General features: G+C 41.7%; 1 protein-coding gene across 3 annotated transcripts; it reads right to left on the bottom strand.

The window, feature by feature from the left end:
- Positions 1-28,000, bottom strand: ATP7B (ATPase copper transporting beta). Of its 3 annotated transcripts, XM_086481923.1 has the most exons (21): positions 27,752-28,000; positions 21,751-22,978; positions 19,781-20,017; positions 18,485-18,648; positions 17,423-17,584; positions 15,922-15,998; positions 15,377-15,551; positions 14,583-14,816; positions 14,321-14,412; positions 14,054-14,181; positions 12,743-12,897; positions 12,392-12,526; positions 11,455-11,649; positions 9,636-9,818; positions 7,864-8,062; positions 6,373-6,519; positions 4,919-5,061; positions 2,878-3,081; positions 2,650-2,767; positions 1,750-1,852; positions 1-265 (listed from the first exon to the last, which is right to left on the bottom strand). In XM_086481923.1, the coding sequence occupies exons 1-21, from the start codon at positions 27,998-28,000 to the stop codon at positions 1-3; spliced, it is 4,593 nt and encodes a 1,530-aa protein (XP_086338049.1). The 3 variants fall into 3 exon arrangements, with proteins under 3 accessions (XP_086338049.1, XP_086338050.1, XP_086338051.1); XM_086481924.1 differs by lacking the exon at positions 27,752-28,000 and having other exon boundaries at positions 7,912-8,062; positions 19,781-19,977; positions 21,720-22,933; XM_086481925.1 differs by lacking the exons at positions 14,054-14,181; positions 14,321-14,412; positions 14,583-14,816; ... (4 more) ...; positions 19,781-20,017; positions 27,752-28,000 and having other exon boundaries at positions 6,373-6,510; positions 21,751-22,933.

Here is a 28,000-nt window from a genome sequence, read left to right as displayed (position 1 = left end):
TCAGATGTACTGTTCTTCATCTCCTCCGTTCATGAGCAATGACCACTTGTCCCCTTCCTCCTCAACAAAACCATTACGTCTCGGCAGCTTGTCCGAAGTCAAGGAAGAGAGAGACACTTGGCTAATCTGATCCCAAGGAGCTGGTCTGGATGAATCCCTCCTCCTATCATCCATTCCAATATGAACACTGATTTGGGAAGGAGTAAGTGGCTTCATGCGGCCTTGAGCTTGTGCTTCATAACTTTCTGTGTCTGGCTTCTTATAACTAAGAAGAGAAAGAGAAAAGACGTTTAGTATCAAGAAATCAATGTGTAGAACCATCTCCGGCATTAGAACAAATCAGAAACTTCTGGTAACCTAAATGTTACCTGCACTTCAGACACAATGTTAAAGGCTAAGAATAGTGGTCACACAGCATTAAGACATTTCAATAGTAAAAAAGAGGGACTCTCAGAGTGAAGTTCTTTAAGAAGAATATGAGTTTGCTGAAATATGAAAGGGTTCATAGTACACAATTGCAGGGGAATGGACTTGATGACCCAAAAATTACTTTCTAGTCCAATGTATTCTAGGTCAAAAAAGCCCAGCAATGACAAGTATGCATGGTCTTCTTCACATATATATATTATCGTGTTCTTTGTAATCTGAAGTTCTGTTCAGCTGATGTGAAGCTTCAAGAAAGATTATTGTCCTACAGAGCATACTGTACCACAGCTTCCATATGTCTGAAGCCAAGTATATTTTGAGGGGTTCTCAATATCTAACCACAATGGTGTCGGATACTTAATGTATTCAGCACAAGATCTGGAAAATAAAGGAATCCCCTTACAGAAATTTCTCATCCTTTGGATAACTACACACAGAAAATTTTTAGGATGAAAATCCTGTAGAGGTAGGGCTGATTCTGCAAACAGACATGAGCATCTAGGTAGTTTTTATGCTAGACTGTGGTCTCATTGAGCATTTGCAGGATCAGACACATGATGCAGCAACAGGTTGCTATATTAGTTTATACTATACTGTATTATACTATACTGTATTATACTACACTACACTATACACTGCAGAAGACCCCAGCTACAATAGAAACATATGAAGGTTTGGACTAATTTCAGAGACCATAAAAAGTCTTATTTTTGAAAAATGTTTGATAACAGTGCTGTTAAAAACAGGTCCACTGTAACTGCACCCAAAAAGGGCGCCCAGAAAATGTAGCATAAAAAAAATTAATAGAATTTGAAAAATCTTGCTATAGTTCAGAAATTGGTTCGCTTCCGAAAAAACAGAGCAAGGTACTTTATCTGTAGCAAGGTACAAAAGAATAAATACACTGCTTCTCTGTTTCTCTTTGGCTAAGCTAAATAGAAAATAAAAACAGGTACAAGTCTTTTAAAACACATCTACTGCTCCACTATGGGGAACTCTCTTTTGAATTATTTGTTCACTTGACATTCACAGCAGAACCACTGCTGGTCACTGGGTACTGAACTAGATCTCCAACACAGGTGCCCAGGTGGCATCCAGTCACACTTTTAGCTCCTAGTTAAAGAATGCTCAGTACTGCCTTAGTCCGGTGTGTTCATAATAGTGACACCGGTCTCTTTTGGAGCCAAGGATTAGATAGAACAACCCCAACCTAAAGGACTGTCAGGTACTTTTACATATACAAACCCCAAAGTAACGTCTCACTTGAGTCCCAGCAGCAGCGTTGCCTACGGTTGCCCAACTGACTAGTATAAAACAACTTGCCATTTCAGCTGCAGGGAAGACAGCACGACAGACACAGAAGAAGCTGCCATCGCAGCTGATCCCATCCAAGGCTGAAGCACAAGGCCAACAGGCATGAACACACCTAGGAAAAAAACATATGGGCATAAGCCAGAGCCACCTGCTCCAATACAGACATTTCTGTCCCTGCATACCATAGAAGAGATCAGCAGCTCTACAGCACGACTTTCTGAGACCTCCATAAACACAACCAGATTGATATGTGTTTACTCACTTATTTTTTAAATATGTTCCTTCCATGGCAAGGGATGACCTTTGCACCAATTCAGCTACAAGAATGCGGCCACAAGGTAAGCCTATTTGTCTCTTCCAGCTATTCTGCACATATGAAACAAAGCAAAAGCAACAGAAAGACAAGGCAATAGTCCAGGCAAAGGAGGGAGAAGTTACTCACAAAGAAAAAGAGGAATGCTTGAAGTAAGTTTTAAGGAGGAATTCGGAGCATGAGAAGATGTCTGACAGAAGTGGAAAGTATGCAAGTAGTAGGAAAGAAAATGTATGATTCAGGGTGAATAAAAGAGGGAGCATCCAGAAGTGAGATGGTACCTCTGATTAGAGCTGGGTTTGAATATACAGAAACTAATCCCCAAGTACTGCTATGTGAAATAAGAGCATGGTTTTAACTTCATCATATAAGAATCTATTCCTAAGAGTTTAAAATTTGGGGAACAGAGATTTTTTTTTCTACAACATGAAAAAAAAATAAAATAAGAGAATGTACTTCTTTTGTCCTCCTTATGCCAAGTTTTAAATACTCTAAGAACATCTCTTTGGTTTCTGGAGAAGGAAATCCTGTGAGAGGCACCACAGAGCTCAACTGTACTGCTGTCTTCAACAAGCTAAGCTCTGGCAGTCACGTACCTGCTGCTATAGGTATTCCAAGCAGATTATAAATTAAGGCAAGAATCAGATTTATTCGTATTCTTCGAACTGTTCTCTTTGATAAGTGAATACTGGCAACTACATCCAGCAAGTCATTCTGCAAGACAGAAGAGCATTGAAAGTTTTCCACATGCAGCCTTCAGAATACCAAGCCAAAAAGAGGAGCGTCAGTGATGAAAGAGGACAGGTCAAGACTGTGGTGCTCACTCGGATAAGAACAACATCTGCTGCTTCAATGGCAACATCAGTGCCTGTTCCGATTGCAATTCCAACATCGGCCCTGGCTAGTGCAGGCGAATCATTGACTCCATCACCAACCATCGCAACCTTCCTCCTCCCATTTTGGAGCTCCTGGACCTTTGCAACCTTGTGAGAAGGAAGCACTTCAGCAAAGACTTTTTTGATCCCAACCTACACGAAAAGAAAGAAATATACCCAGTTGGCGATATGCTTCATGCTAAAACAAAGAGCCATTTGCTGTTTTGGGGGTAGGGGAAACAAAGGAAGATCAACCAAACTGATTCCAGTAGAGGTAACACTTGCAAGCTACACAGAAAGCTGAGAGCAGCATGCCTTTGGCATAAGAAAGGGACTGATGACAGCCCCCTCCATCTTCACTGCAGAGATGCTGTGAAACCATGCTCTCCCCTTCGTGTCATGCCCCACAGGGCTACTGAAGGTCTACTGCCTTGGAAACACAGGTTTGGTGGTTAAAAGAGCCAGTTTTCAGCTAATCATGCTGCTCAATGCACCAATAAAGGTATCAGTGAAATGCAACACAGGAACCGTGTGTGATCAAGCAGTTACACTAGGGGAAACATAGAAACACCATGTGCAAGTCTCAGGGGAAACTATGAAAATAAAGCAGATGGCTGGCTAAACGCTTGCACATCTCAACCACTATGGAGTTGCTATCAACGGCTTTAGTGCTGTAAATGAAAAACAGGTGTGCGTACTAAAGAGGGCTGGAATAATACCCCTGGTTTGGCTGCCTCACCAGGCAGAGATCAGCTTTTTACTACACAAGGTAGAAGCTCTCTTTTAACACTTCAAAAAGTAACATTTAAAAACGTTTTTAGGACTGGCTTACCATTTTTCCATTGGAAAAGAAGTAAGTGCCAAAAATTCAATGAAAATATTGGTTGGCACAGGTTTAGCTTGTTTGAAAACTTCATTTGAGTGCCCAGAACCATAAATCAAAGCTTGTTTCTGAAACACTTCTTCTCTTAACAAAGAAAGGTGGAGTGGGAAAGTGCTTTACCCCAATTGAACACAAAAGTGAAAGTGTGAATCAAAATGAGAGAAGGATTAAAGCATCACACTGAGAAAGAAAACAGACCTCACAACATGTGAGAACATGCATACCACAGTGCTGGCTGAGCTAGGGGTGTTGTGGGATACCTTAGGAAAGCAAGGTGGCACATGGTAAACTAGAAGTAGACCAATGCAAAGGGAAAGAGGGAAACAGAGATGGAGAGGGTGGAAATGTAGCAAGGTAGAGTGAGAATTTGGCTTTTCCTTTGGAGCAACATTTATAGTTCATGATCGAGGGCTTAAAGATAATGACAAATCCCCACTTCCCTTATTGGGAACAGGACTGGACCTTAAAGGAACTCTCCTTTGTCACTAACCAAACACAACTGCCCTTCAGTGAAGGAAAGCAGGAGGCTTCAGTTCAGCAATGGACTAACTACCGCAAAAAACTCTGTACCTCTGGAGAAGTACTGGCTGCTTGTCTTCAGTAGGATCTTAATGCAGCCACTGGCCTTTACTATGCCATTGTTCCTGACCTGATTTTCAGTCCAATTCAAGAAAAGCTAGTCTTCATTTAACATATCCAGGGAAACTCTGAATTCCTGCTCCAAATTCACTGAGGTAAGCAGAGTTTTAGAACCTCATTATTTGCGGAGGGACTTTTTACAAGGGTCTGCGGTGATAGGATCAGGGGTAATCGTTGGAAGCTGGCAGAGGGCAGGTTTAAACTAGATATAAGGAAGAAGTTTTTCACTCTGAAGGTGGTGAGACACTGGCATAGGTTGCTTAAGGACACTGTGGATGCTCCCTCCCTGGCAGTGTTCAAGGCCAGGTTGGATGGAGCCTTGAGCAACCTGGTCTGGTGGAAGGTGTCCCTGCCCACGGCAGGGGGGTTGGAACTAGATGACCTTTGAGGTCCCTTCCAACCCAAACCCTTCTATGTTTCTATGGTTCTATGATCATGTATTTTTCTGAAACACAAAAAAGCAAATACCTGAGTAGCAATGGCTTTTGCAGTTTTTCTGTTGTCCCCTGTTATCAGCACCACATCTATTCCCATGTTTTTCAGAGTGTGCACAGCAAGGGCTGCCTCCTGCTTGACAGTGTCCGCTATTGCGATCATTCCACACAACATGCCTGCACAAAGAAAGATCCTCTGTTGGAGAGCTGTGGGAGGCAAAGTGGCAGCAAGAGAACAGGACTTCCCCTCCATCACACCACGGCAGCTTGTGAAATAATGCATTCTGGGCAATATTGACACTCATAAGCTTGAACAACTCTCTACAGTTTTCTAAGTTATGGTTTCTTTCTTACATACACACACGCTTTTCTCATTTGCCTGTTTTAGATCGAACAACAAACACCCTTGATATTTAGGGACCAGGAGGAAGGGGAGAAGAGGAGGGTAGCTTTTAAATATGCCTGACTTCTAGGTTTCGTGGTATAGACAAGTACGATAGTGGGCCAGAGAAAGTTTTGGTATTTGTGCCCAGGTCAGATGTTGAAGCCTTTCCTCCAGGAGGAAGCATATAGAGTATCTGGTTTTATGTCCCCTCATCTTTCAGGGTTGGCTCTCTATTAAAATTAACTACTTTCATACAGAAGTGTTGCACCTGCCTTCAACTCAAAGGTGCATCCATGTCTCCTTCATTGATTTAAAAAAATCTCACATTGGTTTGTCATTGCATGTTACCTTTCAAAAGTAAGGGCTTAAGTAGGTTTTGCGCCCTGTATCTCTATTTGCTATCACCAGCAGTGATAGGAACACCAGCTGTACATCACGGTCCTTATTTTCATGTTAAGAGCACTTGATTTTGCTGGACTGCTGATGGGGCCCAGGCTGAGACATGCAAATGCCTCTCAAAATTGCTCTCTAGGAGCACCAAGAATATTTATTCAGTAATTGAATCAGAGGCACCGTTTCAAGATCACAGATGCACTGGCAACCCATTGCCGTTACAACAGTTTCTCATATCAAGGTATTGTCTGGGATCTCTTTCTGCATAGCACAGAACAGAACCCTTCCAGCAAAACTAATTTAGTCTAATCTATTATACCTGAATAACCTAATGAATCACCATGTTTATTCATGAAAGGTTTTGAAATCAGTGGTGGGATAGGTTGGCCTGTGGCCCTTAAGTGATGTAAAATCAGGATGGGACATGGCACTGCACTGGCACTGCTTTTCTGAGCAACAGTCCTAGACAACAGGAGGTTCAGAAATTAATACTTAAATTAAAAACTACCCAACAAAATCTTATAAACATTGTTCTGAGGTGAAAGCTTCTTTCAAGAACACCTTGATACTTTGCATTTCACAAGCAGTTCTGCATGAAAACCTGCTTCTTGACACTAAGCCACTGATCAATTTCTCCAGAGTTTGTTTTTATCTGTTTCATGGTAGGATCGATTGATATTTATTAAGTCACTTCAAGGAACAGCAGTTACCATCTATAGCCACTAGTATGGCAGTCTGTCCTTTCGTTTCATGGTCTGTCATTGCATCATTTACATCATTTGCAATATGCAAGCCATTGCGTCGCATCCACTCACGATTTCCAATCAACACCAAGTACGTATGAGAAGCTGATGGACCTTTGTGCACAGACAAGAAGAAAAATGAGCAACTCAAAAACAGTGAACACAAGCCAGAGATATTTGAGGATGACAATGTTAGGCTGCATTAGCTATAGAAAGATACTCTGAAGAGGTTTCCCTATTTTTTTTTTTTTTTTTTTTTTTTTTTGTGGCCCAAACTGGCAACAGTCACACCTGAGACAAACAAAATTAGTCTTGTTGAAGTGCTGCTGTCATGGCCAAACACAAATGCATAGGCACTGCCTGAAGACAGCCTCATAAAACTTTTCTCCTTCGACTCAATCTGTGCCTGTTTATACACAACACTGCACCATGAACTTAATGGCAGTATTTGCCTGTATTTGCCTTTGCCAGTTGGCATTGTTCTTCTGAGTGCAGCATGCACATTTCGTAAATGCCATGCTGCTTTGTTCTCACAACTAATGACTTCTTTCAAATATAGATGATATTTCTGGTAAGAAAAAAGTAGTTTTGTTCTAACAAACAATGAAACAGTATGTAGGGCAACTCATTATGAATTCAATCCAACTTCACAAGAGCTTTATGAAGCAGGTGAGAAAATATTACATTAACACTATTCACAAATGGCACAGTTCTGATGATTAAAGTTCTTATTTTATTTCATTCTTCTAATAGCTTTCTCAAAAAGGTCAGGGGAGCCACAGCTTTCTGAAAAGAAGTGATGAGCTTCTCAAGGAAGGCTTTAAATACTTTTTCTTTCTCTCCTACACTACAAAAGAGCAATGTGGCTTCCACAGAGCCTGAAACAAAAACAAATGTATTGGCCTAATCAAAAACATCAGGCACCAAAACTCAGTTTGCAGATATATGCTTTATTCTGCATCTGCTGAATAGATTTTTTTTTTTTAATTTAAGTGCCTTGAGAGATATATGAACAGAAAACAAAAGGTCCAGGTTAATATGGAACTAAAGGGTAGGATATAAAAAGTTGCAGTAAGAAAACATATGTTAAAGGTAACTGCTCTAAATGGGAAGAAAATGCTAATTGGCAAACTTTGCTGGACCATTCTTCTATCCAAAAGGAATGTTGCTGGGTATACCTTGTCGCCTCTGTATTGTATGGACTTTTCGAGTACCCATCACTGTAGCATCTAAATTCTTATTTAGGTTTCTGAATTGCAGAGAGATTGAGAGTAGGGGAAAGAAAGACCTTCAATTTTTGTTAAGGCGCATTTTTGTCCCTCATGTTCTTTGACTCCTTCTGCCATAAATCCACCTTTCTGTTGTTCCAAGTCCAATAGGATTGTTTTACAGTGGTCAGCACTGTTGATTCATTAGCCCTCTCATTGCGACCAGTAGTCACTTTGGGGACAGACATACCATGGGATTCCGAGAGCGTGATCAGCGCGTTATCTCCCAGAGGAGCACTGCTCTCCCTGCTCCTGTTAGCGTCCAGCTTATCGAGACCCTCCTCAGCTGTGCTCAGGACAGCCTCCACACCTCCGACTTTGCAGCTGATGCCACAGCCCGGGACTGCCTGGAAGTCGGTGCAGTATCCCAGGCTTTGAGTGCCAAGCTCCTGAGGGAGTAACCAGAGTTTATCATCAGTCTGTGCTGCCCATGTGGGGCACAAATATTAGGTAACTCCTGCCAAAAAGAAGCCTCATTCCTGCTCTTGACCTGAACAGCGGCATGGAGTATGAGTAGCATAGAACTAAAAATAAGGATGTTCTGGACATGCTATGGTTTAGACTTCTAGAAAGTGGAATCCATACCGATCACATCCAGGTCTCAGCCCTAGCACCAGCAAACCATAAAGGGCAACTTTTCCGGGTAGTCCAAGGGTGAAGCAGTTACATTGGTGATTCATGACCTCAGCCAAGACCAAGAACTAAAGAGAAAGACTATAACAATAAGCCCTACAGCTTCTGAAAAGATGCAACTTCTAGTTAACCTCACAGACAACTGGCTGTGGGAGAACAGGCCTTTTATATATGTGTAAAAGTACAGTGAAAAACCGTATCTAATTCCTGGAGTGATCTGGCTGGATGACAAAGAAATGGTGTCTCTCTATTGAGTTAGAGAGAGAAGCCAGTAAGTACCTTCAAGACGAGAAAAAGGATTACCAGGACCCTATGAGTTACAAATAGAATGGAGAAAATACTAATCTATAAACAAGTTATTCTGGGTTATCTCTGGAAGTTGTAATTACATGTACCTTTCAGTGACCTTCTTACAACACAGGGATGACAAGGCAGGTGGTAAGAATATTAGCAAACAATAAAGCATTGCAATTCATATAAGCCATGATGCAGTAATAACTGGTGCATGGGATGACCACAGAAGTATCAGGGTACTAAGACAAATTTGAAAGCAGAAAATGTAAAATATGAGAGGCAACTGAATTGTTACCCATACTCTTTTTTCTTCTAAATGTCTATGTTATCTTCTAAATTTTACCACTGAAAGATTTGTCACTTTGTTTGATATATTCTTGCTGATTAATTTCTCCATGAATCGATTAATGACTTGTCTTAGCAGAAAAAAATTTGTATTTAAACCAGGCTTTCTATTTTGGTTACTATTTGTGCTTTCATTCTTCCTGAAACATTTGAGGAACACCTGCAATATACAAGTGACCTTTGAGGATTTGCAAAATTTACAAAGACTAGAGCAATCTATCAATTCATTTGAGAAACTCACAAATATCACAGTTTAATACTCAGGTTTTAAAGTTTTTGCCTAATCTGTTCAGATAAGCAAGTGACTAACAGATGTGACTTTTTTTTTTTTTTAACCTGAATGTAAGATTTTACATTCAGGTAAAATATGAAACGTCACCACAGACATTTGCTTCATGATGCTATTTTAAGCATGAGTATTCCTCCTGTACATATTCCACAAGCCTTATCTTCCCACTAGTTCAGGAAAAACTTTGTAAAATCTTGCTTAAGCATTACCAAAAAAACAAAGCTTAGAATACGTCTTCTGCTATTGTCCAGACTAAGATGCACAAGCATAAAATCTCCCAGTTTTCCAGCCTGTTACCTTTCAGGCAGGCCTGTCCCTCTGGGACTTGCTTTGTTTTATACAACATTGCTGCATTTGCACAGATCCCTTCAGGCCTTAAATGAAATAGGAAGGCTAAGTACCTCTTTGCAATATTTAGTGACAGCCACACCTAAAGGATGCTCGCTGCTGGCTTCTGCAGTGCCAACCACTGCCAGTACCTTCTTCAGAGAGAGCACAGCCGTGTCTCCCAGCAAAAGCACCCTCATGACTTTAGGAACTCCACAGGTGATGGTCCCAGTTTTATCAAACATCACGGTCTTGATCTGCAAGAAATAAACCAGAATTACTGCCTAAGCCCTGCAAGCATAGGGATGCTCATATGCTTTAGGCAGGGACAAGACCTCAATAATCAGTTGACTATATCCACACCAAGACAGAATAAACCTACAAAAGTAGGGATGCCTGTATGTACCTTGAACTATCTGTACAGTAGGTCTCCTTATGCTTTCTTATTCATTCCCCATACAGTGATTTTACTGAAGCTACAACATCATCCGGTACCTTCCTGTACCTGCAAGTGTTCAAGGCCAGGTTGGACGGGGCTTTGAGCAACCTGGTCTGGTGGAAGGTGTCCCTGCCATGGCAGGGGGAGTGGAACTAGATGATCCTTGAGGTCCCTTCCAACCCAAACCATTCTGTGATTCTATACCAAGATCTCAGACAACAGAGTCATTGCAGGACTTGTACTGTCCTTTGTGTGTGCGTGTATGTATTCACATGCAGGATTCACATAACGGCACCTTAATCACTTTTACCAGAAGGTGTATGATGCAAGGAGGGCTTTTACAAATGCTGTTCTAAACAACAATAGCACTGAGGAAAGAGCATTCAGAAAGTCAGCTGGTGATAGAGCAGGTAGGAAGAGTGCAAGAAGCTGCAACATGTTCTAGAAACAACAACCTAACCAAAATCACCCTCATGCAACCTTTTGTTAGCCAGCCCAATGGGTCTTGAGGAATTGGCAGTGAACTACAAAACACAGCCCCACATATACTGAAACCCAAAGCTAAAGTCAATTCTAATCCTGAAAATAAACACAGCACAGAGAAACACAAGAAACAAAACAACTCAATGGCTTTTCCAACCCACCAACCTTGCAGAACCCAACAGGTCACCTAATTTTTCAAGCCCTGACCCTAGCCTCGCTTAGATTCAAAAGGAACAAAGTTCTGACACTAATTACCAGTCATTTTTTTGGTTTTTGCAGAGCCTTGGAAAAACTTCTGGTCTATGCTTTATAATGTCCGGTAAGAACAAGAATTATCATTCTGATTAACTTCTTCTTACCATTCCTTTCACTTAAAATGTTCTGCGTACATCTAATCCAGTCTGCCGTAGCATGGTTTAAACTCCTATTCTTTTCACTGGCTGTGGACGTCAAACCTCCTCCTCCTTCAATCCCCTCCTCCTCTTTTCATCAGTTTTCAGTCTTTGAAGGGCTTTTTCTGCCTCCCTTCCATCTTTTTTCTATACACTAAAACAACTTCAAGCATTCTGGTTTTCTACATTTAAACTGCCGGTCAGGAACAATACGCATATCACAACAGCCCTCTGAGGAAAGAAGGAAAACAATGGATTATTGGGCTCTTTTACAGAAGAGGTAAAGAGTGCAAGAGTCAGAAACCTCTGAGGTCATGCAGAATATTAGCAGCCTCACTGGCAGGAGATTGCAGGAACTGTTGGCTCTCAACACTTTGCTGTGACTGCTTTGAAGAAAGAAGGTCAGATCTGTCTTCTTTATCTTAACGAGCAGCAACCAATAGGAAAAAAAAAACCAACAACTAAACCACGTGCTGTAGTCTTTCTCTGGACCAGCAGGATTTCCTGGGAAATTGTATTTCATGTAGCAACAGCTGGGTAAGCTTCAAAAGTACAGAATGAACTACATGAACTATTAACCTTGTGTGCCATTTCCAGGGGTTTTCCGCCTTTGATGAGAATACCGTTCTGCGCAGCAACTCCTGTGCCCACCATCACAGCTGTGGGGGTAGCCAAGCCTAAAGAACAGGGGCATGCAATGCTCAGCACAGTGATTGAGGTCTGAAATGCAAACCTCAGTATTAGTTCCACTTTTGAAACGTTTTTGTTCTGATTCTGCAAGAAGAGGGAAGAGGCGGGGCAGGGGGAAGAAAGAGAGAGATGTACGATTGGTGATAGAAGATAACATAGATGTACAATCAATCACAGTCATTTCAAAAAACACATTTACCTGGAAACCTCCAGTATAGGAAAGCAATCTATTACTGTTACTGTAATGGCAGAGAAAGGTCAATGTTAAGAATTGTTTATGGCAGCATTTTCTGGATTTTTTTGCTGCTCAAGCACACATATGCTTGAATCTGCTCTCAGGCTCCTGGATGACATTATAATTTGTTGTCATTTCCTTTATAGCAAAGGAGAACCCTGTTTCCAGGTACACAGATCCCCACAGTTGCTGAGTACAGTAAATACATATCCTAAAGATAACAGATTCTCATCTTCTTTCTAAAGCCGAAACCACTATCTGCCATCAGGAACAAGGATGTCCAAAAAATTTCAGGCATGATAGGAATGGCTCAGCTCCTTACAATGCAGCTATGGATCATGTTTGGTCGAGAAAGACTGCCAATAATTTCAGTTTGTAGGAATCCCATGCACAACTAAGGGGTAAATGCAAAGGTAAATTTATACCTGCAGATAGATTTTAATTAGTGTAATTATCTGCTCTGTGTAGAAAACACCACACTGTACAAAAGTATTTGCCAGGTTGCAAAGTCAAACCCTACGCGCAGAAGGTATGTTAATTACACTGGAAGATATCCTAACACCAAAATCCACTTGTAACGAAATTACTTACAGGAAAATATTTTTGAATAACATCAAAATTTATAAAACCAATTGTGATCCATACTATCAATGTCACTGTTGAAATGATGATGATAAATGGAACAAAATATCCACTAAACTTATCTGCCAGTTGTTGGATGGGTGCCTATAAAAAAGAAAACCAAAAAAAGATATTTGCGTGTTTATGGTCAAAACACATAAATATGCAGAGTTCAAGAAAGTATCTAACAGAATTTAACAAATTCTTTTTCGAAGTCTGGAAAAACACAGTTTGCTGAACAAGTAAATATATCAAAATAGAGAATCTTTTTCTTATTTAATCAAAATCTGTGAATAAGGTTTTCTTTTCTATTATTTTTACCTTTGACATTTGAGCTTCTTCCACCAATTTCACAATTTGTGCCAGAGTGGTATCGTTACCAACATGAGTTGCATTAACAAGAACTGAGCCATGTGCATTTATAGAACCAGCAATCACTGTGCTCCCTGGCTTTTTAGTGACTGGCATAGCTTCCCCTAGAAAGAAAAGGTAAAAATAAATGAGCCAATACCCCTAATAACAGTGAACACAGTCCATCAGCACACAGCTCATTGTATGCTACCAAAATCAGTACGCTAAGCAATTATGACCAGATATCACATACTGTATATCTCTGTCTAGTGAAGACATGTATGTATAAGTGGTGCCATACTTCTATAAACGTTTTTCTAGGTTTAGGTTCAAAGCAAATGCTGTTTCCTCGCTCCTAACTCTCCAGTATGCCATCTCTCAAAAGGGCCAGGAGAAAATGGTTGTAAAAGGAACATCTAGGAATTTCTCCAGTTAACACTGCATAGCCATTGGAGTTTGAGCAATCTGTCTTTCTTTCCACCACCCTCAGTTTTCAAAGACTAGAAAAGTTGTGTCTGTAGCAAAGCTCCTGTTCTCATGCTGCCTCTCCAGGAATACTAACACTACAAAATCTTCATTTTCTCTATTTTTAGGGTTAGTGATAATGACTGGTTCTCTTAAACTAAGTGTGTCCCTGTTCCCCAAGCAAATACATAACTAAAACATGTAAGCCAATGCCAATGTAGAGTTTTTATACCCTTTACCTTATTTATAAGAATTGCACGATGCAGTAAACCTTATTATATGTACAAGGGTCCCATGACCATTACTGAGCATCAAGTTGTGAGGATTTCTTTCCCTCTCCTTGCTCACTGCAAGATCCCTGTCAGAAGCCCTGTTCAATGCCCATGCATATACATCCAACATTCAATAATATTTCCCCATCGGCCTTCAGAAGTTTTTTCTGAGAATCATAGTATCATTTATGTTATGTTGGAAAAAACCTTTAAGATCATTGAGTACAACCATAAACCTAGAAGGCACCATCTCTACAAATACATTCCAGAGGAAACTCCCACCAGATCTCCGGAAAATAGTGTTTACACTCTACCTATCCCATCGGCACGTCAGTAAAAGTGACCAAACTGAGGGGAAATTCTTCAGCTTTTTAGGATGTGTGCAGCTGTGGGATTTGGATTCAAGCTTACAAAGGCTGCACACAGCAACCATTAAGGTGGGAAGTTATTCAGACAGCAGCTTTTGTGTTGGGTCTGCTCTCTTTTCTTGTGAGAAAGAGTTCTAGAAGATTTCACTTCTTTGCATAATTGTAAGGGAAGTTACCAGTAATGAGTGACTCATCTGCCATAGAACTGCCTTCGATGACCTTTCCATCCACCGGGAACTTTCCACCAGGAACAACCTTTACAATATCACCCCTTTGAACCAGTTCAACAGCTACCTGCTCCTCCCTGAAAAAGACACAGGTAGAACAGCCAGATTATTTACACCATCAGCTTCAAAAGAATAAGAATGCTTTCACATTTAACTGCATCAAGCCTAGCCTGTGCATCCAGGCAGGCTGAAGAGTTTTGGTTCATAAATATATACCTGATGACAGAGTGGTCAGGTCCAAGAGTCACCACAGTGGCTTCTGTGGCTTGAAGAGATATAAGTTTAGCAAGAGCTTCTGAGGTCTTACTCTAAGAAACAGAGATGAATGTTTAAGATATATTGAGATATATAAACACAATGTACTCCTATATCTTGTATAATATAGGCTACATCAGAAACACCTGACTCAATATTCCTCTGAATAGTCTTATTCTACTCCCATCATAAATACACAATAATTAGCGTGAAGATGAGTTACCTTTGCAATGTGTTCCAGCCATCTCCCAAGGGCAATGAACACAAACAGCATTGGAGGAGTGTCGAAGAAAGTGACAGGGCTTTTCTCTGCCTTTTCAATTATTGCTACCATCAGGATCACACACGAATATACATAAGCAATTGTTGTTGCCAGTACGATGAGCACATCCATATTGGCCGTTCTGTGCTTCAGTGATTTGTAAGCTTGTATGTAAAAATACCATCCACCAAGAAACTGTTGGTGTTAAGCACGGACAGACTTGTATTAAGATCACAGCAGTGAAAGCAGAGAGTACACAATACTGCCTACAGCAGAATTATACACATGTAGATAAGTGAAGGCATTGCTGTCCCATACAAATTTTATATTGATACAACTTCAGCGGTCTACTAGGAGGCTGATTTCATTGTTATCCTCTCACTCACCCCTCCTTGTTCTCAAAACAGCTCTGCCAGATAAATACCATCCTTTTCCTCAGCAATGCAAAGTAAACAAGGCACAGAAGTTGAAGGTATTTACCTATAGCTACCCAACCAGTTTGCAGCTGATCGGGTATTTCTTCATTTTAACACTACCTTCCCCACTTGGAAAACTCTCTGAGGCAACTTTGGCAGCAGTAAGTGCTACGAGCAACTACAGAATGGATAACTTGCAGAAAAGTGCCCCTTCATTCTGCGTGGGTTGTACAGGCAAGAGGGCAGGGCTAATCCGCTAAACCTTTCCAGTCTCCTGTCTTTATCACATAAATGGGAGATGAATAAAAAGCAAACCCCTATGAAGCACCATGGACATACCTGAACAAAAGTGCACAGGACAAAGAAGAGAAGATTTAAAATAGATAATCCAGGAATGAGGTTCTGTTCCAGCACCATAGACCCATGGTGCTCACCGTCAGGTATTAGCATATAGATCATTAGGATTAAGACAGGGATACCAAACAGTAGGCTGCACAAGAAAGATTTCCTCCACCTGAAAAGTAGAAGCTGTAAATCCCTGGTTGTCATACACCCCACAGTACCCAGTGTGCTCACAGTGCAGAGCCTGGGGTATTAGTACTGTACTAACACTTCAGTGTTATTCAGCTTCGGGACATTTGGGAAAGATCCAACACTTTGGGTCAGTTTCAGTGTCTCCTACATGTTTAACTGTATAGACTTCTATCAGTTAAAAAGGGAAATTAACGAAAGTAATAAAAGTACTTGAACCAAATAGCAAATTGTAAAATTAAATATGCTTTACACAAGGATAAGCAAATTAACTGGGAAGAGTAGGAGGGGAGGTGAGTTACAAGAGATGATCTATACACGTTCATTAGAGAGAAAGAAAGAGAAATACTTACTGCTGTATTTCCTTTTTATGATCCAGGTTATGTGCATTTGGAACTCTTCTAGCCACAGAGGCATGAAAGCCAATTTCCTTTTTATTGAAAGGGGAGGGAAGATGAGTTAGTTTTGATTAAGCTAACCATATTACTTACAACATATTTAAATGACACTACTTTTAGAAGAAATGTCAGAAAAGGACACTCTTCCATATTTAATAAATGCCAACTTCTCATTTATTTTTAGATCGTGACAACATGAGAGGATATTTCAGACAGTACTCAAAATGTGGACTGCAAAGGATTTCTGCTACACATACATGGCACAGTGTATCGACGCAGTAAGTGCCCCAGGTTTCTTAGGCACAGGAATGTCCCACTGACAGCTGCCATCTATGCCCTACCATCTCCACTGGAGTAAGTATGAGAGATGGGAAATATCACAAAGAAAGGTAAAAATGTACAAGCCACTGGGCTAGTCAACCTTGTGGGCATCTCCTTAACACTACAGTTGAGTAGATACACCTGAAGTTGAAAATCAAAGTGGCTAGAATTAGTCTAAACCCGTAAAACAACAAACCACAGGGCAAAGCATCTCAGAAACAAGTAGAGGAAAAAGCCAGTTTTGACTGATGCTTCAGTGAGTTACTGCAGTAGAACCTGCACCCCACAAAAAACCCAAAGCACACTCACAAGCAAAAAACATTTAACAAAACATGCTCCTGTGGCAAGATACACTTTACAGAACTACTCTGCCAGCCTAAACAGTCTATTAGTTAACATGTTAATCACTGCTACTGCATCAATTCTGCATTCTAGGAGCTTTTTTCTGAGTAAATACTCTAGAACAAGAAAGGCAAACAGTCCCTGCTGTCCTCCTGACTACTCACTGCCTGCGCCTCATACAGTAAGTTCTCTTCCCTTTTGGCGGTGCAGAGAAGGAAGAAATTTTGTCCACACCTGAGCCATGATAATGGCAGATTTTATGATCTGTGTGGTTACTGGTAAGCAAGGATTTTTTCCTTTAGTGCCTGTATCACAAGCTCTTTTGGTTTAAAAAGTTCTTCTCTGAATTGAAGTGGTAATAAATGCCAGCGTATACAGAGATGTGTAGTACTTGTGGGATGAGCTGTTGCAAAACTTCTTTTACAGCCTCTTTCACTGGCAAGAGAAAGTAGTGTTTTTTTCTGAAGTATCAACACTTCACTGAAATGACTGGAAATCAGAGACACACATGATTCTACACACAGAACTGTAAAGAATGAATATATGAGATTTTTACCAGATATAGATAAAAAAGATTTCTTTTTCTAGTTACTAGGGTGTGTTTTTAGAGTAACAACCTGGGAGACTACACACTACTGTGGAGCACAGCAGCTTCACCACAAGGGCTTAAAAACACACGGCAACAACTATGTCATCTGCAAAAGCCAGTGAAACTTCTCAAATTTCAGCTGCTTTATTTCCTTTTTAACATGACCTAATAAATGTTCATACATAAAACATTTCTAAAGCCTACCTCAATTATTTTTATAATATCTCGAGGTCCAGTAATTTCAGGATCAAACTGGATGTGAGCTTTGCAAGTAGCAAGTGCCACTGAGGCGTAGAATATGCCATTTGTTCTCATGAGTTTGGATTCAATATTGTGAACGCAAGAAGCACAAGTCATCCCTGTAATCTAAAGAAAAGACAAGTTTAGGTACAGTTAACAGTCCCCCACATTTACTCAATATTTGTGGATGAATTTGAGACAAGGCTTCCTCGCATCACAAAGGTTCCAATGACTGTTCAAGCTCTGCTGGTACTGACCCAAGGCCTCAGTATGAAGATCTTGTAGAGCTATCTTAAATGAAACAAAGCTGAGAACAAACCCATCCACATTTATTATAAAATTCTGCAGTCAGAAGTTATAGTCACAACTACATATTTGTATAGCAGCACTCATACATTGTATTAACTGTAACAGTATAACTAATACAGTTCTATCAGCAGCTATATTAACATTGCCAAAGCCAAACCCTGCATGTGTAACTTCACCTCACTTGCTTAAATCTTCCTGTGGCTTCAATAAGTCGTGTTCCCACTTTCTGTTCTATTAGCACTACTGCAGACTGTTGTTATCATCTGTCTTGTAGTAGGTACAGGTCAGAGAATAAAAACAGATTTTTGAAGAATCTGTCCCTCATATAAACAATTTACTAATTTTACCCAAAGTTATCAGACGTCTATACAAACCCCCAGGCAGTATCAACACATATTTGGTGATATGTTCTCAGTTGCTCGAACTCTGTACTGTTGACTGAAGTGCCTTCACAGAAAAGTTCTGTTTCATTTCTCCTTGCTAAGAAAAGTCTATTCTGTACATACAACTACCACTTTCTATTTCAGCACCTTTGGACAGGTTCTTCTAACATAAATGGATTTTGTCTTTTCAGCAATTAGGAAAAAAAAAGTGTCACCAGCCAGAACTGACCTGCTGAAGCCACAACTCCTTAAACAAAAGCATTTGCAAGAAAATGATTCCTCCAGACCTGACTTTTCCAAAACCAACATACAATTTCAAATACGTATGACTTACAAGAAGCTCCACATTTCCTTCTGTTTCTGCATGATCTTCTATGACGGTAGCTTCAAAACCCAAATTCTGGATCAGCTGTGCTATTTCAAGAGGCTGTATGAATTCTGGCTTGTATTTTATCTCTGCTTTACCTGCCATCAGTGCTACCAACACCGAAACAATTCCTGCAGTGGCAATAATAAAAAATATTAGATAATGTAGCTCCTTTGAGGGGAAGAAAAATGAAATATTAGAAATTATTGTCAAAGACGGCTGTAACAACTTAGAGCTGTTATAAGCCTAATGATTTCTCTCTGTCTCCTTCTAGTGTTGTTCCCTAGTCACGACAGTGAAGTTTTTACTGAGATCCAGCCATGCTGCGGATCCCTTTAGCAATGACAGGAACCACAAGAGTTACACAGGGAAGGAGGTGAGTTTTGCTAGGACATAATGAGACAACAAGGATGTTCAGAAGCAATCTTTGCACTTATTGCTGCAAGCTCTACCCTGGGCTCTCTAAGTTTTGAAAGCCTTAAACAAACCTCACAGCACAATGCTTGGCCGCCTTCTTTTCTTGTTTTACCCTTTGTTCATTTTTTTTCTTCTTTTTTTTAATAAATAAAACCACAGAAATCTACATTTAGAATTGAAACGAAAAACATAACAATCTCAGGTAAAAAAATTGCTCTGAAGTGCTAATGGTTTCTCGGATTTTTCAATCAAGGCAGTGAGACCATCCAACAGGAATCAATAAGCAAAACCCTCCAAAGTCCTGCCTACACAAATTAAATCAGGCATTACTAAGACTCATCTGTTCATCTTCTATATGGCCAGAGGAAAGGCAGCTCCAGTCTGCAGACTTCTAACCTAATAAGCTTTGCCATGGCCAAGCTAATATAATTACCAGGCACTGGAGCCACACGTTTGTTCATATCTCGTTGTGCAAATATGCCCTGAAGGGTAAGTTTCACATCACAAACGTGTCAGAGCCCTCAACAGCTCTGGAAGAGATGGATTGCTCTGTAAAGCAATAAGGCCCTGAAAACTAAATGAGAACCATTTCTCTGTTATTATCTTCAGCCTTATTTGAAATTTTGATCACATTACAACAACTTACTGTTATAAGTATGTCCTGGACAGTCTACCAGTGCAGTAGGATAGCTAAACAGTGATGTAGTTACATTAGCACTAAGAAAGGGCATTAAGCTTATTTAACCTCCAGATGTTGTACCACAGCCTCTTCCATTAACCACATAAAATACCTTTTCTACCCCATAGTCCCTTATAGACTTATTATAGGAATCTCAAATTTATTACCGTCTTCTTTCTGCAAATTTCTTTCAATGGCAGACACACACGATGCACAGGTCATGCCTGTGATTTGTAAAAAACACTTCTCAGCTGTCACTCTGCCGGGCTGGCCTGGCCCATCAAGGTGAGGACTGTCTGGAAAGGCATCCGAGGCACAGCCTTGGCGAGGAGGCTCTGGAGCTCGAGGCTGCACGGCAGCATTGCTGGAATCAGGCTGGTGCCTATGTCCTCCAGCAGCAGCATCTTGAATAAATGCACAATAAACACTATTTACCGTGCGATCGGATGGCATAAAACTACAAGCAGGTCACATTTATCCATCATGGAAAGTCTCTTAGATGTTTGAAAGGCGACATGGTAATCCTGGTCTCTTCATGGAAATAATGGATTGTTACTGTGTGTATAACAGTATACACTCACCACTACCACTCACACGACCATTTAACTCTACAGAAATGGTTTTACACTTTCAGATGGCAAATTATTCCCTCCAGTTTCAATGCCTACACCTGACAGCTACCTCCACTCAACAAAGATATATTGGTATCTAGAGAGTCCTTATCCAGCACAAAGAACGTGGTCCAGTCATATCCATCCTGTCCTTGTCATTCTATGCAGGACTCATAGCTCTTCACCTCAAACAAGGAAAAGGACAAGTTTCTCAACAAGTTTCTCTTTATGGCACAATATTAACACTGCAAGTACCGCACAATGAGTAGTGGAATGATTTGCAGCACCCAGAAGACCTCCACACATACAGGCCTGTTGCAATCATTTTTGGTCTTACCAGATACTGAACAGGCACCCAGCAGCTCCAGTTGCATTCACAAACTGCCTCCCTTGGACAGAGGTTTGTGAAAAGGAGCAAGAGTTGCTTTTGAACATGTTAAACACAGGGGCTCCCCTTCTTTTCCACGCATGGATGAGGAGGTCTCCCACCAACAAATTATAAACCAAATAAATCACAATTAAATGATTAAATAAATTGTGGATGCTTCATCCTTGGAAGTGTTCAAGGCCAGGCTGGACAGAGCCCTGAGCAACCTGGTCTAGTGGGAGGTGTCCCTGCCATGGCAGGGGGTTGGAACTAGATGGTCTTTGAGGTCCCTTCCAACACAAACCATTCTGTGATCCTATGATTCTATGAAATACCACATACAGACCCCTCCTCATCTGTAGCAGTTGCACAGATTCAGAGGGACTGGACCCATGAGAAAAGCTAGTAGGATGTGGTCTATTGGGACCAAACTAATTAATTCCAAGTAAACTACATCAGTATCTCAAAGCAAATGTATTGAGTTGAAGCAGATGAATACTGCCACATTTGAAATTCACTAGAGAGGAGATTGTGCACCATAACAACTACTTAAACATTAAGCACACATACAAAATGTAGAAACTGTGCTGCAGTTGACATGTAAAAGCACCTGCTCCCACCAAAGAGCACCTGCATCTTGACACTTACCTCGATTAAAGTAAGTCTTAGTAAAGTAGGGCTAGTAAAAAAACTCAAGAAATAAAAATCAAATGATTAGGACAATAAAAAGAGATTTTAGCTGGGTAAAAAGCAGTCTTAAATGAAAGAGATTTCATTTGAGGATTTTAGTATTTTGGAACATAAATGAAAACATTTGGTTTGATAGACCTGCTTACAGCAGCCTGTAGACCTAGGAGGAAACCTACTTCGGTGATAAGGGGATCAGCTACTTGAAAGACCTTGTACCAACTTCCAAACCTTTTGGCTTCATAATGTAACTCAACTCTTCCACCCACTAGTGCAGTTATTAAGGGCTGAAATAAGGTGCTTCACAGCTGAAATCTCTCTCCCTTGCTAAGTGAGGTCAGATCAGGCCAGTCCCATAGAAAAGACAATGCCAACGTGATGTTTTAAGAGTTTCTCTCCAGAAGAGAGTCTCAACACCAGTGCCACATGGCCCAGCTCGGCATGCTACCCATGGAAGAAAAACCACTGTTACCTGTCAGCACAGAAGCATCAAACCCCATGTCTTCTATGGCAGCTCTTAACTCTTCTCCATTGGTAACAGCTGGATCATAATGTATGGTCCCAGTTCTGTCAGCCAGAGAAACTGCTATATGTTGCACTCCTTGTCGCTCTGATATGGTCCCTTCTATGGACTGTACACAAGAATTGCAGGTCATGCCATCAATCCTAATAACAGCCGTGCCTGTTGTGTCTTGCAGTGGCTCTCTGAAGAGGTCGCCCAGCAAAGCAGGTGATGCAGATGCTCCTTTATTTGCTTCTGAACCATTAGGGAGGCATACTTTAAAGTTTCCAGGTGGAAGGGATTCAATAGCTTGCTGCAAAGCTGACAGGGTAATTAAATTTGGGCTATATTGTACCACAGCACGTTTGTGCTCCAAAGAGACTTTAATACTTTGTATGCCGGGAAGATCTGATATATTTCCTTCAATGTTACTGACACAAGACTTGCAGTGCATGCCTTCTATCTGTACAGCCACCGTAGCTGTGCTACTCATCTCGGTGACCAGCGGATCCACCCCATCGCTCTCGAGACTTGCTGATGTCTCCTTGGAGTTTGCATTCTGCAAGCGCTCGAGATCGAGGACACCCAGCTTCAAAGGGGCTGATTTACTTTTAATGGTGCAGTCATACCCCAGGTTACTGATGTGGCTCTTGAGGTCGTCAGGCTGAATGATGTAAGGATAGTAAGCAATAATTGCTTCCTGGTTACCGAGTGACACCTTGATTTTTGCCACACCGTGCAGTTTCCTAATCTTTCCTTCAATGTTGGTGACACAGGACTGGCATGTCATGCCTTCTATCCGAAGCTTAACTACTGCTTCTCTCAAGCACGACAAATTTACAGTCGCTGCTGTCAACCTCTCTTCTGCTATGTTGGCATCAAAGCCCATATCCTGAATTTCCTGACAAATCTGTTCAGGACTTATTTCCGACTGCAGATACTTTATTACAGCGTTGTTCTGTTCAAGGGAGACTTTAATACTCACAATGCCCTTCACCTTGGAAATTCGGCCTTCTATTGACTGCACACATGATTGGCAAGTCATTCCCACAACATTGACTGCCACGGTGTGTTCTTGGGAAGATGAAGAGGGCATGGTTTCAAAGCTCTCCTCATAACCCATGTTGTCAAAAGCAAAATTGTGTTTCATTGTAGGGTCCAGCTCACAGCCAGGCGGAGAATGAGTGTTAGACAAAGCCTAAGGAGCAAGAGGAAAAACAAAAATAAAATGCACGTATCTTTAGCCCTGTAAAGGCAGCAATATCCTGCATGTGCTCTCAAGCACATACTAGAAGTGCTCTCAAGTCAGTCTATACTACTAAAACGCTTCACATCGTTAACTTAGGCTTTGAATATATTACCAGTGAGCTATGCCCAGGATGATGAATCAGGCTTCTGACACTTGTTTTGAGCAGTAATTTAAAAAATATTCACTAGGGATATAAAAGTAAAATTGTCTCAATATTCTCCACCCCAATTCAATCTTTAAAACTTCAGCTCTCTGCAGCCATGGGGTACTTCCACCATGCAGCCTGAGCCCTGCTCTTCAGAGCATGCTGCCACTGGCACAAAGGGTCAGTGTGTGCTGAATGCCTCTCCACAAGTGTCAGAAGCTGGCTCAGTTTGGTCAACCTGCTACTGCTCAGCAGGAGCTCAAACCAAACCAAACCAAAAAGCTCACAGAAAATAGAATCAAGAATTTCCCGTGAGCCTGAAACAAGCTGTCACAGGGAGGACCGGTTGCATGGTATCTAAAGAGCTATACACATGCACACAAAGGCCTGGGATGTCTGCATATACACAGATCTTTTAAGTTAAAATCTGTACCTGACAAAGACTTTAAAAGACACAGAACTATATGTAGATATTTCCACTATAGTTTAGTTTCATCTCCCTCCTCGTGAGGCACCTAAGAAAGACCACATACTGAGCTACAAGAACTCCCTGGTTTGATCCAACACCGAAGTTCAGGATGTAATGGCCAGTATTGAAGTAGATTGGCCAGAAGTGGACTATCTCTCAGTCAAATCACAGGATCCACAGTACCGGGACTCTACAGTTTAAGACACTCAATTGAAAATGAAATATTAAAAAAAAAATAGTGATAAAGGCAATGCTTCTCACAGAACAGGTAACTGGAGCACAGACTGTGCTGCCAAAGGAAATTGCTGGCACCTAGTGATGAGGAAGATTGAGGAGGACAGGGACAAGTCCCAGATTGTCAGATTTCATGGAAAGAACATCAAATTCACATATGGGACTTAAGGCAGCCTTAACCACTAAAGATCTAGATACAAACCACTACAACAAATCTATTCTCTTGCCTGCAAAGCTGTGGGCTCTCCAGCATTCAATAAAGCACCTGATACTGGGCATTACTGCAGGGAGGGGCTGGAGAAGGGGCCACTGAATCAGGCTCAGTACCACAAATCTTGATCCTACAACCGACAAGAAAACTCCCTCCTTGATACAACACAGATGAGAAGCATTCAGGCTGCTTATTAACACTAGACTGCATCCAGTTCATTTGATGCAGTATTCAAAATTCATTAACTTGATTTTGTTTCACGCTTAGACAGCTTGGGAATAATGAGGTCTGGGGTCACGACCAAAATGGCAAAAATTTAACATGAGAAATTTGCTTTCAGCCTTCTCCATACTGTATTTATTAGAACAGGAGGAGGAATGAGCAACTTCAATTCTCCAGCATTACAGTGCAGCCCCTCACTATCCTGACCCAGAGCTCTCCCCCCCACCCCTGTGCCCCCTCCCTCTCCACTTGGCCCCAAGGCTATGCTCTGGGGATGCTGCAGAAGAAGAGTCACGGGAATATTTTAGCCCTGATATCCTCTTTTACCTCCCTCTCCCACAGGCCTGGCAGCACCCAGGGCACATACCCCTCTCCTTGCACTTCACTTCCCAGAAGTTACTGAAATCCCCAACATACATGGAAATGCACAGCCAGCCCCTCCTTTCAAAACAAAGCATAAAGAGTTAATTGGACCTCCCTTCAGGAAGAGGCAGAGGTTTCTGCTCCCCATCTTGACTGTCCTCAGCCAGCAGGAAGGAAATCATCCAACAGCAATATGCCCTGGGGCTGCACTAACAATTTGGGAAAGGGTGGAGGTGGAGCAGGGCAGGGAGACACTGATGGATCGGAAGCACCAAGTCTCGAGCCCCCGCTTGGCACGCAGCTCTTGGTGTGACAGCATCCAGAGCTTGGCAGCAGGTCTGGCGGGAAAGGTGGTTGTTGCCCACGGCCTGTGCGGCTGGTGGGGCAAAACCGCCCCATGGAGGGCTGCCCTCAGAGGCCTTGCACCAGGCTTCCCCACAACCCCCCAAAATGGGCCGTTTCTTTTGGGTACTCCCATTCAGAAGTGCAAAGGCTGAAAGTTTAACACAGCAGTGGGGGGGATACAGAACAAATGTGAGAAAAGAAAAACTGAGAAAAAACCCCGAAGAAGAAGAAATGACAGCACTGGGCGAGACCCTCATGTACACACACATGGTGACTGGTGTCCTGGCAATGGATGCAGCCCCATGGCTGTGAACTCAAAAAGGTTTGTGCCCTCCTTGGCTTCATGCCTGAGCTGCCAGCTGCCCCTGGCTGGGTCCCCATGCTGCCTCCACCCCTGTGCTCCATGGTCACCTCGTGAAGCAGCTTGTCACCAGGAAAGACACCCCTCTCCCCGTCACCTCCCCTTCCCGAGAGATGCAGTCACCTCCAAAACACCAGTGCAACACTCAGCCTCTGCAGCACGAGGCTGAGGCCATGCCGGGCACACCCCACAGCTCCTCGAGCATCACCCACATGGAGATCCCGCACGGCCGCTGCTCCTCTCTGGCACTCCAGCAAGGCTCTCCCCGCAGGGCTGGCGCTGCTCTCCCGCCCTCCTTCGCCTGGCCTGTGGGGGTGCCGATTTTCACATCCTGAAATTCAAGCACCAGACTCCTCACCATGATGCCAGGCAGTCACCTGGCGAGGAGACAGGGCCTGGCCCATTCAGCGTCTTCCTCTGTGCCTCTCCCTGTCTGCTCATCCATGAATGCCGGATCTCACCGAACCTCTCACCCAGAACCTCCAGAGGTTTTTGGGCTGCTCTTCTCGCTGTACCTCCACAGGCGGGAACCAGCTATCGCCCTTTCGCCTTCGAGCACACAACTGCTGAAGAATTATCTTATCTGTGTTGCTGTTTTAGCTTTCCTGCTTCATTCTTTCACAACCCACTGATTCATGGCTTTGGATTCAGGCAGGCACTAACACACAACTGAAAAGCCACATACTATTAATTAAATGCTTCAGATGCTTTCCCAGTTTGTTATAGGCAGCTAGCGAACAACAAAATGAGGACAGAGCAGCCTCACAAACATCAAAGGTCCCGAGTCTTCAATTTTGTGCCTGTAACAGCAGCACTTTTGAGTGGCAGAAATTCAACCCTCATCCTCCTTAAATTTCAGTGCATCCATCTTGTTAGCGTGTATTGTATAAATGTATTAGATCTTAACCGGTTGTTCTTCCTTCCCTCTTCCCCCAAGCTCAGCTGAGATTAACAAATGTCAGTAGCTACTATTTTCAGGAACTACTTGTAACACAACCTGTTACTTTTCAAACAGTTCATGAGTCTTAAACGTTGGAAAAACCACCCTCTCCACCTGGATGTGAAGATTCAGTGAAAATATTACTTTAAAGCAGCCTTTATGACGCTTTTGTTTTCAAAACACTAAGTTAGTTTCCTTAATGCTTCTGCCAAGGGACTGGCGTTCCCCATCTGGGAAAAGGTTTCTCCAACAGTACGGATGATGGGGAAAGACTGAGGCAGTTGCAGCTGGTCTTACTGAAACGATACCTACACCGTAGTTAACAAACCTTATAGACCTTAATAGGTACTTTTAAATTAAAGGGAGGTAAGTAAACCACACTTGGTTTAGTGGGAAACTGGAGAGTCTTGTTGTAAATGGATTGTTTCTAATTTAGAGTTAAAACAAAGCAAAACACTGTGATGTTCTTCACGGCTCCAGTACAAGCGACGCATATATCCCAGTGAAATGAATACAGAAAAGAGATCCTTCAGCAGAACAAAGCCATGTATGTCATGATTGTTTTCTAGCAAACATTTATAATATAAGAAGTAACTCGAGGCAGAAAAAGCCTTCAGGTATATTTGGTCTGACCTGGCTGTTATTTCATTCCAGTCTGACACTAATTATTTAAGCCATTCTAAGTATATGCAGTTTCAAAGGACACAAAATTTGTTCTGTGAGTTTCTTTTCCTTAAATATTCACAATATTCAGTGATCCAAACTACATTACTGTAATTTACATACCTTTTAAACAGCAAAAACTCTGTTAAAAATAATCAACCTCATCATGTTTTCATCAGCATTGATCTTTCTAAGCCTCTTGTCCACAACAGTTAACCTCCAAAAATACCATCGTTATATACAACACTGAATAAAAAAAAATTTTAAAAAATGTTGCCACAGATCTACGATCAAGAATTTTCACTAGCATTCACTTAAGTAGTAGTTATACATAAACTACTTACCTACAATTAGGACCTTTTACAGTTTCTGCAATTTCTATCATTCCAGAGGATAACCTAGTATGAGCTGCAGTCAAACTACTCAAGCAATTGCAGTTCAAAAGGAGAAATACTAGTATGTTTCCTTACTAAGAATCACCACTCGGTACTATTAGAGGTGGAGCTGAAAAAATGCTCATTAGTTACTACAGCATAACTCATCATTAACATCTGCTTGCAAAGACTACTTTCAGAGGATCTCCAGAGGACTTTGCATTTGTGTACTGCTTGTTAGGGGGCAGGCATCCATGCTGGGGATTAAGACAATTTAGATAAAGAAGGTTTAACCTTCTTTAATATACAACCCGCATCCAACAAGCTTTGTTTTAAATTCTCCAGTTCAGAAAAACCTCTTCCCTCCCAACACACACACACACCAGCTCACCGACCTGTCTTTCAACTGCATTGACTTCTGGCATTCCCATGGAGTAAGTCTGCAAAAGTTTCTCTTCTTTCTGCAAGTTACTGCTTGCTTTTACTGGAGATCCTGTCTTGGACTTTTCACCAATAATCAGTAGTTCAGGCACATCATGAGCTGCCTGCCGCTTACGAATAGACACCAGGGTTATGTTTTTGTTGTTTAAAGTAGCTAAGCAGGAGAGTTCCCTTTTCGTTTTATTGTCCAGTTTTCTCTCCAT

The sequence above is a fragment of the Leptosomus discolor genome, chromosome 1 (assembly GCF_034619465.1).
Source record: "Leptosomus discolor isolate bLepDis1 chromosome 1, bLepDis1.hap2, whole genome shotgun sequence".
NCBI lineage: Eukaryota > Metazoa > Chordata > Aves > Leptosomiformes > Leptosomidae > Leptosomus > Leptosomus discolor.
This window is presented reverse-complemented; position numbering and strand designations above follow the sequence as displayed.